The sequence below is a fragment of the Lissotriton helveticus genome, chromosome 11, assembly GCF_964261635.1.
Source record: "Lissotriton helveticus chromosome 11, aLisHel1.1, whole genome shotgun sequence".
NCBI lineage: Eukaryota > Metazoa > Chordata > Amphibia > Caudata > Salamandridae > Lissotriton > Lissotriton helveticus.
The window spans coordinates 75,555,448-75,568,720 of record NC_136072.1 but is presented as its reverse complement, the minus strand read 5'-3'; the positions used below and the strand labels follow the sequence as shown (position 1 = coordinate 75,568,720).

Genomic DNA, 13,273 nt, shown 5'->3' with positions numbered 1-13,273 from the left:
TGCCAGGGTGTTGGCGCAGTTGGAGATCCATCAGTGGAGGTTGCGCGCTGCGGTGTTGGCATCTGTAAGCGTTGGTAGAGTGGTGGTGCTGAGGGAGTTGACGGGAAGTCCTTCCGTGGCCTTGATCCAGCCGAGAGGGGGGGGGGGCAATGATGGCGATGGTGTAGGGTGGGAGTGGTGAAGGCATGATGTAAACAATGACGGTCGGTACAGGAGAGTACTGTGGTCTGGCTGTAGTTGAAGCTCCCCCTGGTGGAGAAGACGCCCTCGAACATGTGTCAGGCTATGTGGATTGGTGCAGTCACTAGCTGCTTGAGTCCGATGTTGGCAATGTTCCCCAGGAGGGGGTTGGTGTTCCGGTCACTGGGGTTGTACAGGTGGAACTTTATGTCTCCGAGTAGGATGTACTTGGTGGATGGGAGAACCTGGGGTGGGATGAGGTCTACAACGGCATCGGTGAATGGGGGTTCAGGGCCCGGGGGGCCTGTAGAAGGGGGTGCCTCGGAGGGTGGTGTTGGGGTTTGCCCAGATCTGGACGAGGAGGTGTTCCATTGTCAACGTGGGATCTTTAGAGTGCATGGTCAATGAGATTGTACCTTTTTTAGACAATGGTAATGCCTCCTCCTGGCCTTTTGGGTGGTCCATGCAGGTGAATTTGCAGCCGTTGTGAATGGTGATGGCAAAGTTCAGTCCAGAGGAGAGGTTGGTCCAGGTTTTTGTGAAGAAGTTGATGTCTGAAGGGGTGGCATGGAGGAGGTCCCAGATTTCTGTTGCATGTTTGTGGAGGGACTGCACCTTGAGGAGGATGCAGTTGAGCCAGTCGGCTGGGCGGCAGGAGTGTGCTGACGTGGCAGAAGGTGCGTTTGAAGTTTCAACAGGCGCAGGGTGCAAGAGAACTTTACAGTGTTGCTAGAAGGCAGGCGGTGTGGCATCCAGGTTTGATGGCGAGGAAGGTGCTGACGTCGTAGCGGTGGAGTGTCCGAGAGGAAGGGTCCGTGGTGCTGGGTGTGGTCCAGGGGCAGACGGACGCAGACAGGCTTGCCTTTGGTGCAGCAGTAGTATGCCCGCTGCACATGGCCGCACATCGGTTGCCATTATGTAGTGCTGCTGGGGGGACTGGACAGCTGGGAGGTGCGAAAGATGGAAAATGACCCTGGAGTGGGCGGTGCCGTGGGGGAGCAGGTGTTGTAAATATATTTTATATAAATTCTTACCAAGAGGCAGGGTCCTGTGTCTTCTGAGCTCCTGCTCTCCTGAGTCTGCTTCTAGGAACAGGAAGCAGGCAGCCATGCTCCCTCCCCTAAGCCAACTGAAAGTTATCATCATGTTATGTTTCCTCATCTTGCACTGCTTGAAGGCAGTTGGGCGATGCTCTTCTGCTACAGCGGATGAGCCATCACAGGGGTGCTCGGTCTGGGCCCCACTTGACCCCTGGGCCTCCTCTGCTATACATCCCTCCTGGACACAGTGGAGCTATCTGCCGCCCTCTCTCCAAATCTGTGACTCGGCCAGCAGGAGCCTCAGCCAGGCGGGATTTCACAAGCAGTCACTGCCAAGTCCGATGGGGAACCTCCCAATGCAGGTGATGCAACAAGGTACCCTTAAACGTGAAGTTGCAGTGCTCCCACCACACAACTCGGGTCCATCTAAGGGGCCTCGCCCTCCACATCGTCCGGCCAGCGCAACATCCTCTGGCCTGTGATGCAGAGAGGAGCAGCCCACCATTGGTAATCTCCTCTGTGCACCCCAGTGTAGTAGTGGTGCGTGGTATGCGATGCAGACCTCCCTACGTCAGTCCACTGGAGCACCTCTACCGTTCCCAGCTCCAATGGGCACCAGTCAGTCTTCTCGCACAGGTCAGCAACGTGTTCCATGCAAACTGGCATACTTCGCTACCAGGTAAAGTTGATCGCCGACACCTCAATGTCTATCACCATGGCCCAGCAACTCCACAGCACCTCCGCATCCCACTCTGGGGGCCCAGATGCAGGCACAGCAAGGCCTCCAGGCCCCGGGGGATTGCCACGCTTTCAAGGTTTTGAATGCCATGGCGTTGCAAGGAGTGCACAATGATAAGTGATGCATGACTGGTTTTGCCCATCGCCACTTTCCCTGGGACTCTGGCTGGTCATCCTGCTATTGGGGATCATGAGGGGGTTGTTGATCTGTGCTGCACTTGGCCCTGGCTGCTCCAATCTGCATTCCATTGGTTTTGTTTCCTATTTTTCATTGGTGGTGCACTTCTAGGCTATTTGTGCCTCTAGAGGCTAAAAAAGTCACGTTGGGCTCACTAGCTTGAGTTTTTTGCACGCAAATTGGCCTTTCGTCAGTTTTCGCCCACTAACGCTACAGAATTTGTTTTGCCTTCATGCTAGTGTCAACAGCAGTTATCACCGTGGCTACCTGAAACTATCGCCATATAGCGACGTATTGTACATAAATCTCTAACAGGGCGATCGTTTTTGGTGATAGGCCGCGTTAAGAAAACCGCAGCTAACTAGAATTAGTGTTAGTTAGCAGCAGTTATTATCAATATACCCCTTGGTTTCCATTGGAGAGCATTTTTTCATTTGGCAATAACTTTGGCACTGTTTGACTAATCTTCACAAAATTTTGAAAACCATCAGGTGGGTCCCGAGAACCAGGGCGTGTTCAAAAGCGCATTTTCCCCATGTTAGTTTCCATGGGACCTTTAGGCACGGCTACAGCCTGACCGGCCGAACAGAATTACACCAAATTTGGCAGTAAGGTAGTTGTTGGTCGAAGGAAGTGTCCTTTTGTGATTTGCTGTAAATCCCTTCAGTATTAGCAGAGTTATATAAAGGTTTTTCAGAAATACAACTGGGACGGCGTGGATCCGCGACCCGTCCCGAGATCACGTGCTGTGATCTGATTGGCTGCCAACACTTCAAACCAGGAAGTGTTGGCAGCCATCTTGTGACTCAGTTGAACTGAATCTCAGAAGAAAACATTAAAAATAAAGAAAAGGGGGCAGGGCAGAAACACAAAGACCCCCTACGCCTCTTAGGGGGGTCCTACCGGGACCGCCCTCCCAGGGGCAAAACTTCCTTTTAATTTAAAGAAAGTTAGCTGGGAGTCATGATGGATCCACGTCTCCCACCAATTCTTTTTTTAAAACGAAGTGCGGACTCCTGAGCTTTGTTTGAAATCGGCCCTCGGGTGGGCCAGATTCTGGAGGCAAGTATAATAGTTAGAATGGGGCACAGGGGGCCCCCCTCCTTGGAGTATGAAGTCCCAGGGACCACAACCTCCCCGGGGCATTTTGAAAGTTATTATGAGGGTTGATCAAGATAACCCCATGCCCTGGGAAAATTATTAGTGAATGCTGGGGGCCCACACAGCCCACTCACAGACTCAGGGGGTGCCACCTCCCCGGGGCAAAGATTGAAAGGGAAATAATGCAGGGCAGGCTTTACAGCCTTCCTCGCAGCATTGGGAACCGCCACACCCCAGGCCTGGATATTGTAAAACAATGTGGCCGGCGGGGCTCAGGGGCCACAACCTCCATGGGGCACAGATTTGAAATGAAAATAATGTGGGGGAGGTTCTACGCCCCCCCGCATCCAATGGGGACCGCCCCTGGAACCATGTCCCAAGGGTTAAAATGAATGATGGAGGGGCCCCCCACATGGAGCCCAAGATGGCCCTGGGGATCATCATCCCCCAGGGCCAGCACCAGCAATTTCCTGGGGTGCCCATCCCCGGGACATTGCAGTAAGCTATGGCATGGCCATAGAGAACACTGCTCCGGTTTCAACAGGCGAGAGCGGAAAAAATGCTCTCTCGTGTTGAAAGCAGAGAAAGACTGGTTTCACAGACAGGGGGCTGCCTTTCCAGCAGCTCCCTGTCTGTGAAATCAATGCTGGGTCCCACAGGATGCGGGTGCCTTGTGGCTTCCCCACAATCCCCAATAAATGTCAATAAGTGCCCTGGGTGGAAACAGGGCATCCAAAATGGAGCGCAGACCCTGGGGGATGGGGTCCCTGGGACAAAAATGTGCTTGGGACCCCTCCTACAATAAGATAAAAAGAAAAGTCTCTACTCATGGGTATGCGGCCTCCGGGCCAAAAGTAGTCCCAGGAGGGGGGCATGTTGCCCCCCTCCCCTTAATTTAAAATGTTATTTTATTTTTGAAAGGAAGGAAATAGCAGCACCCTGGGGGATGGGGTCTACAGGGCAGAAAATGTCCCAGGGAAGGGGGCCAACCAAGCCTCCCTCCCATAAAAAAACAAAAGAAAAAAAAAACCTTGGGCAGGTCATTGGAAGACATGCCCCCTTCAGCACCACTCTGCAAACATGCCTCCTGGCGCAATGCTGGTTGGGAAAATAAGTCTCCTTGGGTTCAGAGGGACCCAACAAGCCCTACTAGTAGTGCGCCAGGAGGCACGTTTGCAGAGTGGTGGAGAAAGGGGGCGTGGCCTCTGACAACCTCTCAACAATCCTGCTGTGTGGGACTTACTGGAGGTAACAGTATGGGTAGTTGACCCTTAAGGACATCTTTGGCAGCCAACTACCCGTCCTGTTACCTCCAGTACGTCCCACACAGCATACCTTCATGTTTTTTTGCAGGGGATCCTGTCAGCAATTTGAGGTCTATGTGTTTCACTTTTCACTGTTTATTTCTTATATTTTCTTTCCGTTTGAACATGCTGCATCTCAAGTTTTCAGGTAATATGATGTAGTCTCCTTAGATGTGCAGATGTTACTTTTATTCTCTCTCTGTGCTTTCTAAATGTAAGAGGCAATAGCTTTCTTTAGCAAACAGGTGACTTTTTCTTCTGAGCTCCGTGTGAAATTAAATGAGATATTGTGTGATTTCTTTGAGATATGTTTTGCTTTTAAATTACACAAGGGATATCACTTGCTCTGACTGAGGAGAAGAGAATGGTGTTTTTAATTAGTTTTGACAGGACAAAAACTCTCAGTTTTTTATTTCTCTCTATGTAATGTTTTCCTACTGATGAGATCAAGTGGTTTATAATTTTCATTGGATGGTGAGTGATGTTAACTGCCAAGAATAAGGCTCTATGATCCAGCACCATCCACCCCAGTTTGACCTAACCATATGCAAAACATTCTTGACCCTGCTCCCCATGGAAACAATCCAGCCCAAACTACCATTTTAGGACCGGTTTTTGCTGTGTTACCCTTCATCAGCCAGGATAGCTTGAATCCAGTGGCATGGAGAGCACGGGTTCCATGTTTTGACAACCCCGGCTCAATTGGGTGACAAATGCAAAAAGAACAATTGATGGACAAATTGCTGAATAATGTCAAACACTCACCCCCAGTCAGAGTTCTAGATTCAATTTGGAATGGTGTGGTAAGCAAACGTTCAATGGATTTAGGGCCAGATCTCTGTACTGGGGTGAATGTTTGACTTTGTTCAGCATTTCTCAAAAGAGGTTTACTGATAACTGTTGGCCAGAATAAATATTTAAACTTCTGCAGATTGGAAAACGGTTTACGAGACATTAGTGAATACCTACAAATGTGTAGTGTGGGAGTGCACACAATTTAATGGCATTTGAGTCCTTGAGCCCCAATTCCATTCATTCCTTCTCCAAAGGAGTAGATTTGACTACAGATACATCTCGTGTGAGTAAATTCGCTTAAAAGTGTATCACCAATTTATGTGCATTAAATTATAAATTAGGTGAAACTGCAATAGCTGCATAAATCCATTCTCTAATTTCCTTATTAAATTCGAGTTTTGACAACTCTTTTTTCCTGTAATCAAGAAGTAATCTAGCAGCTCAATTATAATACATTATCACGGTTAAGTTGTATAGACATAATGCCTCAGACCAGGTTAAAGCCTGGTCGCCGTTCACAGTAAAAGCTGGAGTTCAAACAATAACAACGAGAACTGGCTCTTTCTTCGATTCTGTTTCTCTAAAATAAACACTGAACAGCACAAAGAAGATATTTAAAGCAAAATATATATTTCACGCCCTTATGGGTCATTTCAAGAAAGAGAACATCTCTGCATGTTTTTAAACATTTTGAGCTTAAGATTTGTTGTAATTTGACATACATTAAAAGTATCCGTTTGCAACAAATTAGGACTTGCTATCTCGCTCTCCAGAATTCCTTTTTATTTTTCATTTTACAACCATACTATCTTGTTTGTAGGAAAGAGCAAGTTATCAATGTGGTAAGTGGTTTAGTGAAGTTTGATGGTTGAACATGCATTATAAGGAATAAAACACCTTCTGCCATACATTATAATTATATTGCAAGTTACCCTGGAGTTCCATGACCTTATAAAGGACCATGCCCTGCAACGCCATTGCTCCATATGATCATGGAGCTCCTCAGTGACATACAACATATTTATAATGTATGGTAGGAGGTATTTTAGCCCATATAAAACTTTCAAGATGTGGAAAGGGCTGTGTTCTCTTCAGAAGGAACCCAAGAGGGTGTAGCTGGCATAGGTGCATGCAGTAAAGATCTGTGTTTGTTAAACACCTGAAAGTATGAAGAGTAGGTTGAGTTCCTATTTGTTCAGAGAAAGTAGGTGGTTGCTCCAGATGAAGACTGTTACTTGGCTAGGGTTGTTTGATAATTCACAGTCTTTGGATGTTGATTCACTGCTCCTAAAACCCTGTGGTCTTTTGGGATAATCAGTAGTTTATCCAAGGAAAGATGACCTGGGGAAATGTGATAGAAATTGTTCTCCATAATCTTGTATCCTTCCTCTAGGAACGTATTAGTTAAAAATAAAATGGAGTTTGACACCCTCTATAACATGAAAGCAAGAAAATACCTCCACCACTGAGCAACAATATTCTGACACCATTATCAGATTTTGGGCCTGTATGGGGTTTGGCAGAAGAAATACACACCACAAAGATAACAGCGACCCTCTCATACAAGTGCATTATAGCTTATGGCATTTGTAATATGCTGGACTTGATATTCACCGTTTGTGACAGAGTATCCCATCTGCCAAACACCTAAATTAGGCCCTTTATTTCTTTATTCCTTGGCTCTTGTGAGTCTTACCCAAGCTTCTGCATGTGAGGAAGGACCTGCTTCACCAACAGGAACGTTGTAGTTACATTTGTGTGAAAAGTCTGAAACCACAAAGTACAACATGAAATGGGGAACAAATACATATTTAGATTATCTTTTTCTGAGAGAGGGTCAAAAACAGCAGCCCCCCAGGATTGGCTGACTTGGAGAATACATCTTACTAATTATGTTTAAAGGAAGATGAGGATTTTATTATGTATTTCTGTACATCTTTTCACAAGCAACATATCATTCCTCTGATAAAGTGCAACTCATAATGCAGTATAACATTTTCCAGTAGTTAGTGGAATAATTATCAGTAGCATAATTTACACTGGTAATGCTGAAACCTTATTAGACATATTTTAAGAATACCAGGAGAGTGATGCTATTATCCGTTTAGCTCCTGGTACTCACACTACAGTTCACAAAAGTACTTACATATTTTCTTAATGGTATGGAGCTGATAAAAATGAACAGTAACTGCAATACTTACATTTATCCTAATCCAATCCATTGCCGCCACCTTTCTAAATGAGGAGCATGCTGTAAGCCTGAAGCGATTTACAAAGTTTCAAGATAAGGAGCTAAATTCACTTGGACACCTATTTTGTAAGATAAAATGTGAAAAAGACTACTTAACAGTAAGAGTTTTAGCACTGGACAGCATAACTGATATTGGATATGGTTAGCAATGTGTTTTCAACATACAAACGAATTGTCCAAGGGTTGCTTTAATCTTTTTACATAGTGTTGGATGCATATGCTCACATAAGCCAATAGCAAGTTTATCCTTTAGTTGGTCAGAGAAGTAAAGTGATCTTCTTTGTTTATTGATGTCATTGCTGTCTATTGGTGACCAGGAGGTTTATCATATGAAGCTTGGTTCCATGGAGGAATCGGAAATGATCTGTTGGCTTCTCTGTCCTGGATGACTCTTTATTTGAATTGCTAGGGTCAGATCTCTCAGAAGATATATGTCTAGCAAGAGACCTCTGACTGTGGGGAGATAAGGAATCATATGTTTTGACAGTTTTAGAATACAAGAGGTTAAGGCAAACCCTTCCATGTTGCTATGATGCCACTGACATGTGAAAGCGCCTAAGCGAATGGTGCCTTCCAGAAAGAGTCCCGAACTGAGGAAACAGCCTGAAAACAAAAAACTCCTTAATGACAGCAAGGCTCTTAGAGGAGAAAGAGCAACCCAAGGAATAGGCAACCTCCAAAAAACAGGAGAAGACAGGAACAACTGGAGAATCCAACAACTGGGACTACTAGAAAAAAGAACTCAGGAAAATCATACCTGAATCAGGAGCCAAGAAACACACCAACTGGACTGAAGAAGTGTTGCGACACAATGAGAAAAGGAACACCTGGATTTTATACCTTGGGACAGGAAATAGCTCACTAGAAGAAGGAGTAAACATCTTGGATTGAGAACACCCAGTGCTAATCAAAGAGATGGCAGCCCTCTTGGGTAGAGTCAAGTCACAGAAATCCTCAGCAAAGGATTTTGGGAGAAAGAGGGTAAACAACATGGAGAATGTTAAAGTGTCTCCCTATCAGCCCCCCCCACAGGTAGGAGAGCGAGTGCACAGCTACCGTGAGGTATGTTTTTAGGGTGCTCACTGTGACCTGCAAGCATTCGACCAGCCCAACTTGATCCTGAGCCGCGCATCTCACCTGCCCAATATCAGCTCAGGAGTTGCCACCAGGCTGGACACCGGCGCAATAGTATGCCCCCTTCTTGAATCTCCAAGATTGTCTTGAGACTCCCTTAACATCACTGAATCAGAAGTGGGGCATGAAAAGAAGAAGTTTTTTCCCAGGACTTGCCACTAGGTAGATATCCACTCCAGTAAATTTTGAATTGAAATCTCCTCCTAAAGAAACGAGGATCATAGATTGCCTGAACTTCAAATTCTGGACTACAATTTCCCCAAATCAGGGGGTGGTTTGTTCTAGAAAAAAGATGTTAAAAATGATTCTTCCAATAAGGTTTCAATTGAGAGGTGTGAAACACAGGGTGGACTTTCCAAATTAGAGGTAACTGAACCTTGAAAGCAACAGGATTTATGATTTGGATAATCCTGAAAGGCCCATAAAGTAGGGGTTTGAACTTATTCAGGGAAAGGTGAGCAGACAGAAATGTAGAAGAGAGCTGAACCCTGTCCCCAATCTTTTAAGCAGGAGGTTGGAGTTGAAGGGTGCCAGGAGAAGATTACCTTTTTCTCTTAGAGTACTGTAGACTAAAAGAATAATTTTTGACAGCTTGTACCTTACAAAAGAAACTAGCAGTTTGAAGACCTAAAAAGGAATCCCGAGGGCCCGAATGAAACATTTGTGGATGTATACTGTGGACAGAATTATTCTACGAAAACCCAGCCACAGATAAAAATGTAGTCCAGAATTGCAAAACCATTTAAGATACTATTCAAGACCCTGGTTAAGTCTTTCAGTCTGGATTTTGAAACCTGAAGATAAGGCAACCTCAATCTATAAAAAGACTTTAAAAAATGAGAGACATATTGAGGTACTCGGTCAGATATTGTAGCTAGAAGTAACCCTTGAAGTCGCAAGATTTCTTGCGAAAAGATTTGTCCCAAGGCATTGGCGGGGGTAGTTGTTTTGGAGCAGCATAGTGAGCCATCTTAGAAAAGGAAACAACAGTCAATATAACAAGTAGGTTTCGTGCAGACTAGAGTTATGCTGTGTTCAAGTCAGTAGAGATAGTCTGTTCAAGTCAGTAGAATAGTGTGCTCAGGCTCAGGTGGAACTGGCAAACAACGAAGTAACCTAGTAGGCTGTGTGTGATAAGCCTTGTTTTGAGCACAAATAGGGCAAGAGCTCACATAGAGCTCAGTGTCTTCTTGAATGGAAGGCCAACACAATGAAAGAAGTATGAGCTCTTCACTGGATTTACTGCCTCTGTGGCCAGCAACAGGGGAGTCATTACACATTCTAAGAACTTCGGGCCTCATTTTTGAGGCCCTTTGTGTCACCAGAACATCACTTTTTGTGACATTCCGAGGCACAGGAGCCTTCTCCATATTTACGAGGCAGCACTAAGCCACTGTTTTTGGCTTAATGCTGACTCGTAAATATCTTTCCCCTTAAGACAGTTTTCTGCGTTAAAGGGGCGTGCAATGGGTGTTGCTGGGGTCATTCCCAGCAACATCCATGGCGTTTTGACACTGCCCAGGATTTACGAGAAATCATAACTCTGAGGCAGTGGCAAAAAACATATGCCTACCCAAGAGAAGCATAAGGGAGGCACAACAAGGAGAAATATCTTTATTTTTCCTCGTTTTCCCTTTTTCTATGTGTGATGAGAAAAATCCTAACTTTAAGACTTTCGGTATTCACAGAAGGGATTTAGGAGTCCTAAAGTTAGGACTCCTAACTTTACTATTCCTAAACTGAGAAAAATCCTAACTTTAAGGCTTTCGGTATTCACAGAAGGCATTTAGGAGTCCTAAAGTTAGGACTCCTAACTTCTGTGAATACCGAAATGAGTAAGTGCCTTCTGTGAATACCAAAAGAAGTAAGTGCCTTCTGTGAATACCAAAATGGTAGTAAGTTTAGGATTTTATCTTAAGTTAGTTCTGTGAATCGGGCCCTATGTATAACCATGGTTTTTATATTGTTTATGAATTGAAAATGTACATCTAAAATTCATTAGGGCAACGGCTGTGAAGTCTTCCTCACACCGATTGGCACTGTATTTTGGCAGCAAGTACTAACTAATGCTCCAATCTTTCCTTGTGTACTTTGAGTGTAGACGACTGCTCCTGTCACCAGAGTAGTAGTTGTTGGATAGTTGTTCGATTATGAAAAAGAGTCTGGCTGTGTTCTGCTACAGTTTCCACAAACCTGCATGTACTTTTCACTCTGATGAACAAGTCATGTTATTTGTTTCACAGAACTCTAGAGATTCCTTTTAACTTTTAAGGTACTATTTTCCTTCACAGGACTTTTCACCATATGAAATTTAGATCGCAAGAATACATATTACACGCTTTCAGAGCGCCACTGTGTTCCTGTTTTAACACATAAAATATGCCATGCATTCTATTTTTCGCATTGGCTGTTTGCCAAAAAATAAGTGGCCGGATAATGAAGGGATCAATTATGCAAACGTATGCTATTTGAAGTGCAACAACAGCTCACTTGGGTATTTTCTAGGGCTGGGCAGAGCTCTGTGGAATTTCGCGGAGTTTTTATGCATCTCCACGGAATTTCGCGGAGAACAACTCCAAGTGTTCTGCCCACACCTAATCTCTTCCACTAGCTGCTGTAAAATGGTGATTGCTTTGCTAGAAAAGTAGCGCAGTTATGAAAGGCAAATAACATCTGTGACTGCTAAAGGGCCAGACAAGGTGCTTATTAGGTATCCTACTGTAGCCTCCCTATTGAGAAAATTGTGCAGGACAGAAGGCAAAAAAGACCATCAGGGAACCCAAAAATTCTTTCAACTTGTTTGTGTCTCTAAAAAAACATGGAGTGGGTGAGAAACCATTGGGAACTTCAGAAATGCTAGCAGCAAGAGCTTAAAGTAGGACTAAGTTCTCATTGCACAGGTGTTGAAGTTCCTAATGCTGTTGTTGAACTCTCTGGACCAAGGCTTGATCTGGATCAATCTTCGCTCCCTGACCAAAGCTTGGGCTGGTCCATTGTCTCAGGCCCATGGAAGACAGCTGGGCATTGTATTCTGTAGATCTCTCAGGGGAAGGTCATCTAGCAAGAGACCTATGACTGAGGGTAGATCAGGAAGCCAGAGGTAAAGACACCCCCTTCCAGTAGCCACAATGCCACTGACACTTGAAAGTATCTAAGCAGATGGTGCTTTCCAGAAGGAGCCCCGAATGGAGAAAAGGCGTAGAGGCAAAAAATATCCTTCATTGCAGCAAGACTCCGCGAGGACCACAGGAATCTAAAGGGAATGGCACCCTCTGTAAAAAAAAGGAAAAGACAGGAATAACTGAAAAATCGACTGACGGGAACAACTAGATAATAGAACTCAGTAAAATCCTAGAGCTTACAGCAGAAAAACCCAGTGCAAACTAAAGAAATGGCAGCTATTTCGCATTGTGTAGGATAATTTCGCAAAAATCCTCACTAGTGGATTCCGGGAGAAATAAGGTAAATACCATGGAAATGCTAAAGGTATCTCTCAATCATGCTCACCTCAGGGAGAAGAGTGAGTGCATGGGAGAAGAGTGAGTGTATGGAATGTTTTATTTTATTTATTTATTTATTTTTATTTGCAGAGTTTTATACAGCGCTGACCTGACCGGTGGGTATCGGAGCCCTTTACATCAATTACAGGGCATGTTAAAAACAAACACAATGATGCTGACTGCTGTGAGAGACGTTTAAAGGCTGAGAGTAGTGGCCCACCAGCCTTCTTTTGGCCTGTCTTGCACTCTAAGAGCCACGCATTCCACCAGCCTGAGAATAGGCCAGGAATTGATGTCAGGCGGGACGCTGGCGCAACTGGTAGAGGTTGAAGGTAAGCTCATGGCGACATTTCCCAGGAGTGCTGTTGTGCAATGCTGGGGACTCTAAAGACCTTCATATTCCTACTGGTTCCGGAGGCAACCAGTTTGCCTTTATGTCATTGACTGGTTCTGTATTTGAGTTGTTGAGAGGGTAGGAAGAGATATTCTCTGCTGATTACCAGGTGTTTGTCAGAAGTGGCATGGCAATTCATTTATTAATTTAACGGTTTTATACAGTGCTCTTTCCACAAGATTGGCATTAAGGCACTGAGACACGTGGCTGAGTGTTGACATCTGGGTGAACTAAAAGCCTTCCCTGTCCTTAAAAGCTCTTTGTTGGAATTCATGGTTCTACCTGAGAAAAAACCCTGGGCATATTATCAACAACTAGCAATATTTATCGCTAAATAGACTTAGCGACATTTTTTTTATCGCCGAGCATCGCCGGATTTTATCGCAGAGATAACGTGCTATTAGCAACGTTTATCTTTGAAGCGATAACATCTCCGGCGATAGCGGCGAAATGCGTGAATATCACTGTAAATCCAGAGATAATCATGCATTATCGCTAGCAGGGACTTAGCCTGAATATCCACCTCCCATTGGATACACAGGCTAAGAACTGGTCTGAGCAGGCGTTAGGTTTTGGAGATATTCGCGCTTAGCGCGAATATTTCCATCGCTACGCCTTCGTTAATAACAGGCAATAGCGATGTTAGCGAATGCTTTCA

The 13,273-nt window shown here is 44.9% G+C and overlaps 1 protein-coding gene across 7 annotated transcripts in view; it reads right to left on the bottom strand.

The window, feature by feature from the left end:
• LOC144792877 (dehydrogenase/reductase SDR family member 4-like) overlaps nucleotides 1-13,273 on the bottom strand; it is a 181,279-nt gene that overhangs the window by 77,290 nt on the left and 90,716 nt on the right. For all 7 annotated transcript variants that reach the window (XM_078668080.1, XM_078668081.1, XM_078668079.1 and 4 more), the window contains one exon: nucleotides 7,033-7,103. In XM_078668080.1, the coding sequence (XP_078524206.1) occupies nucleotides 7,033-7,103 (71 nt within the window). The remainder of the gene's footprint in view (nucleotides 1-7,032; nucleotides 7,104-13,273) is intronic.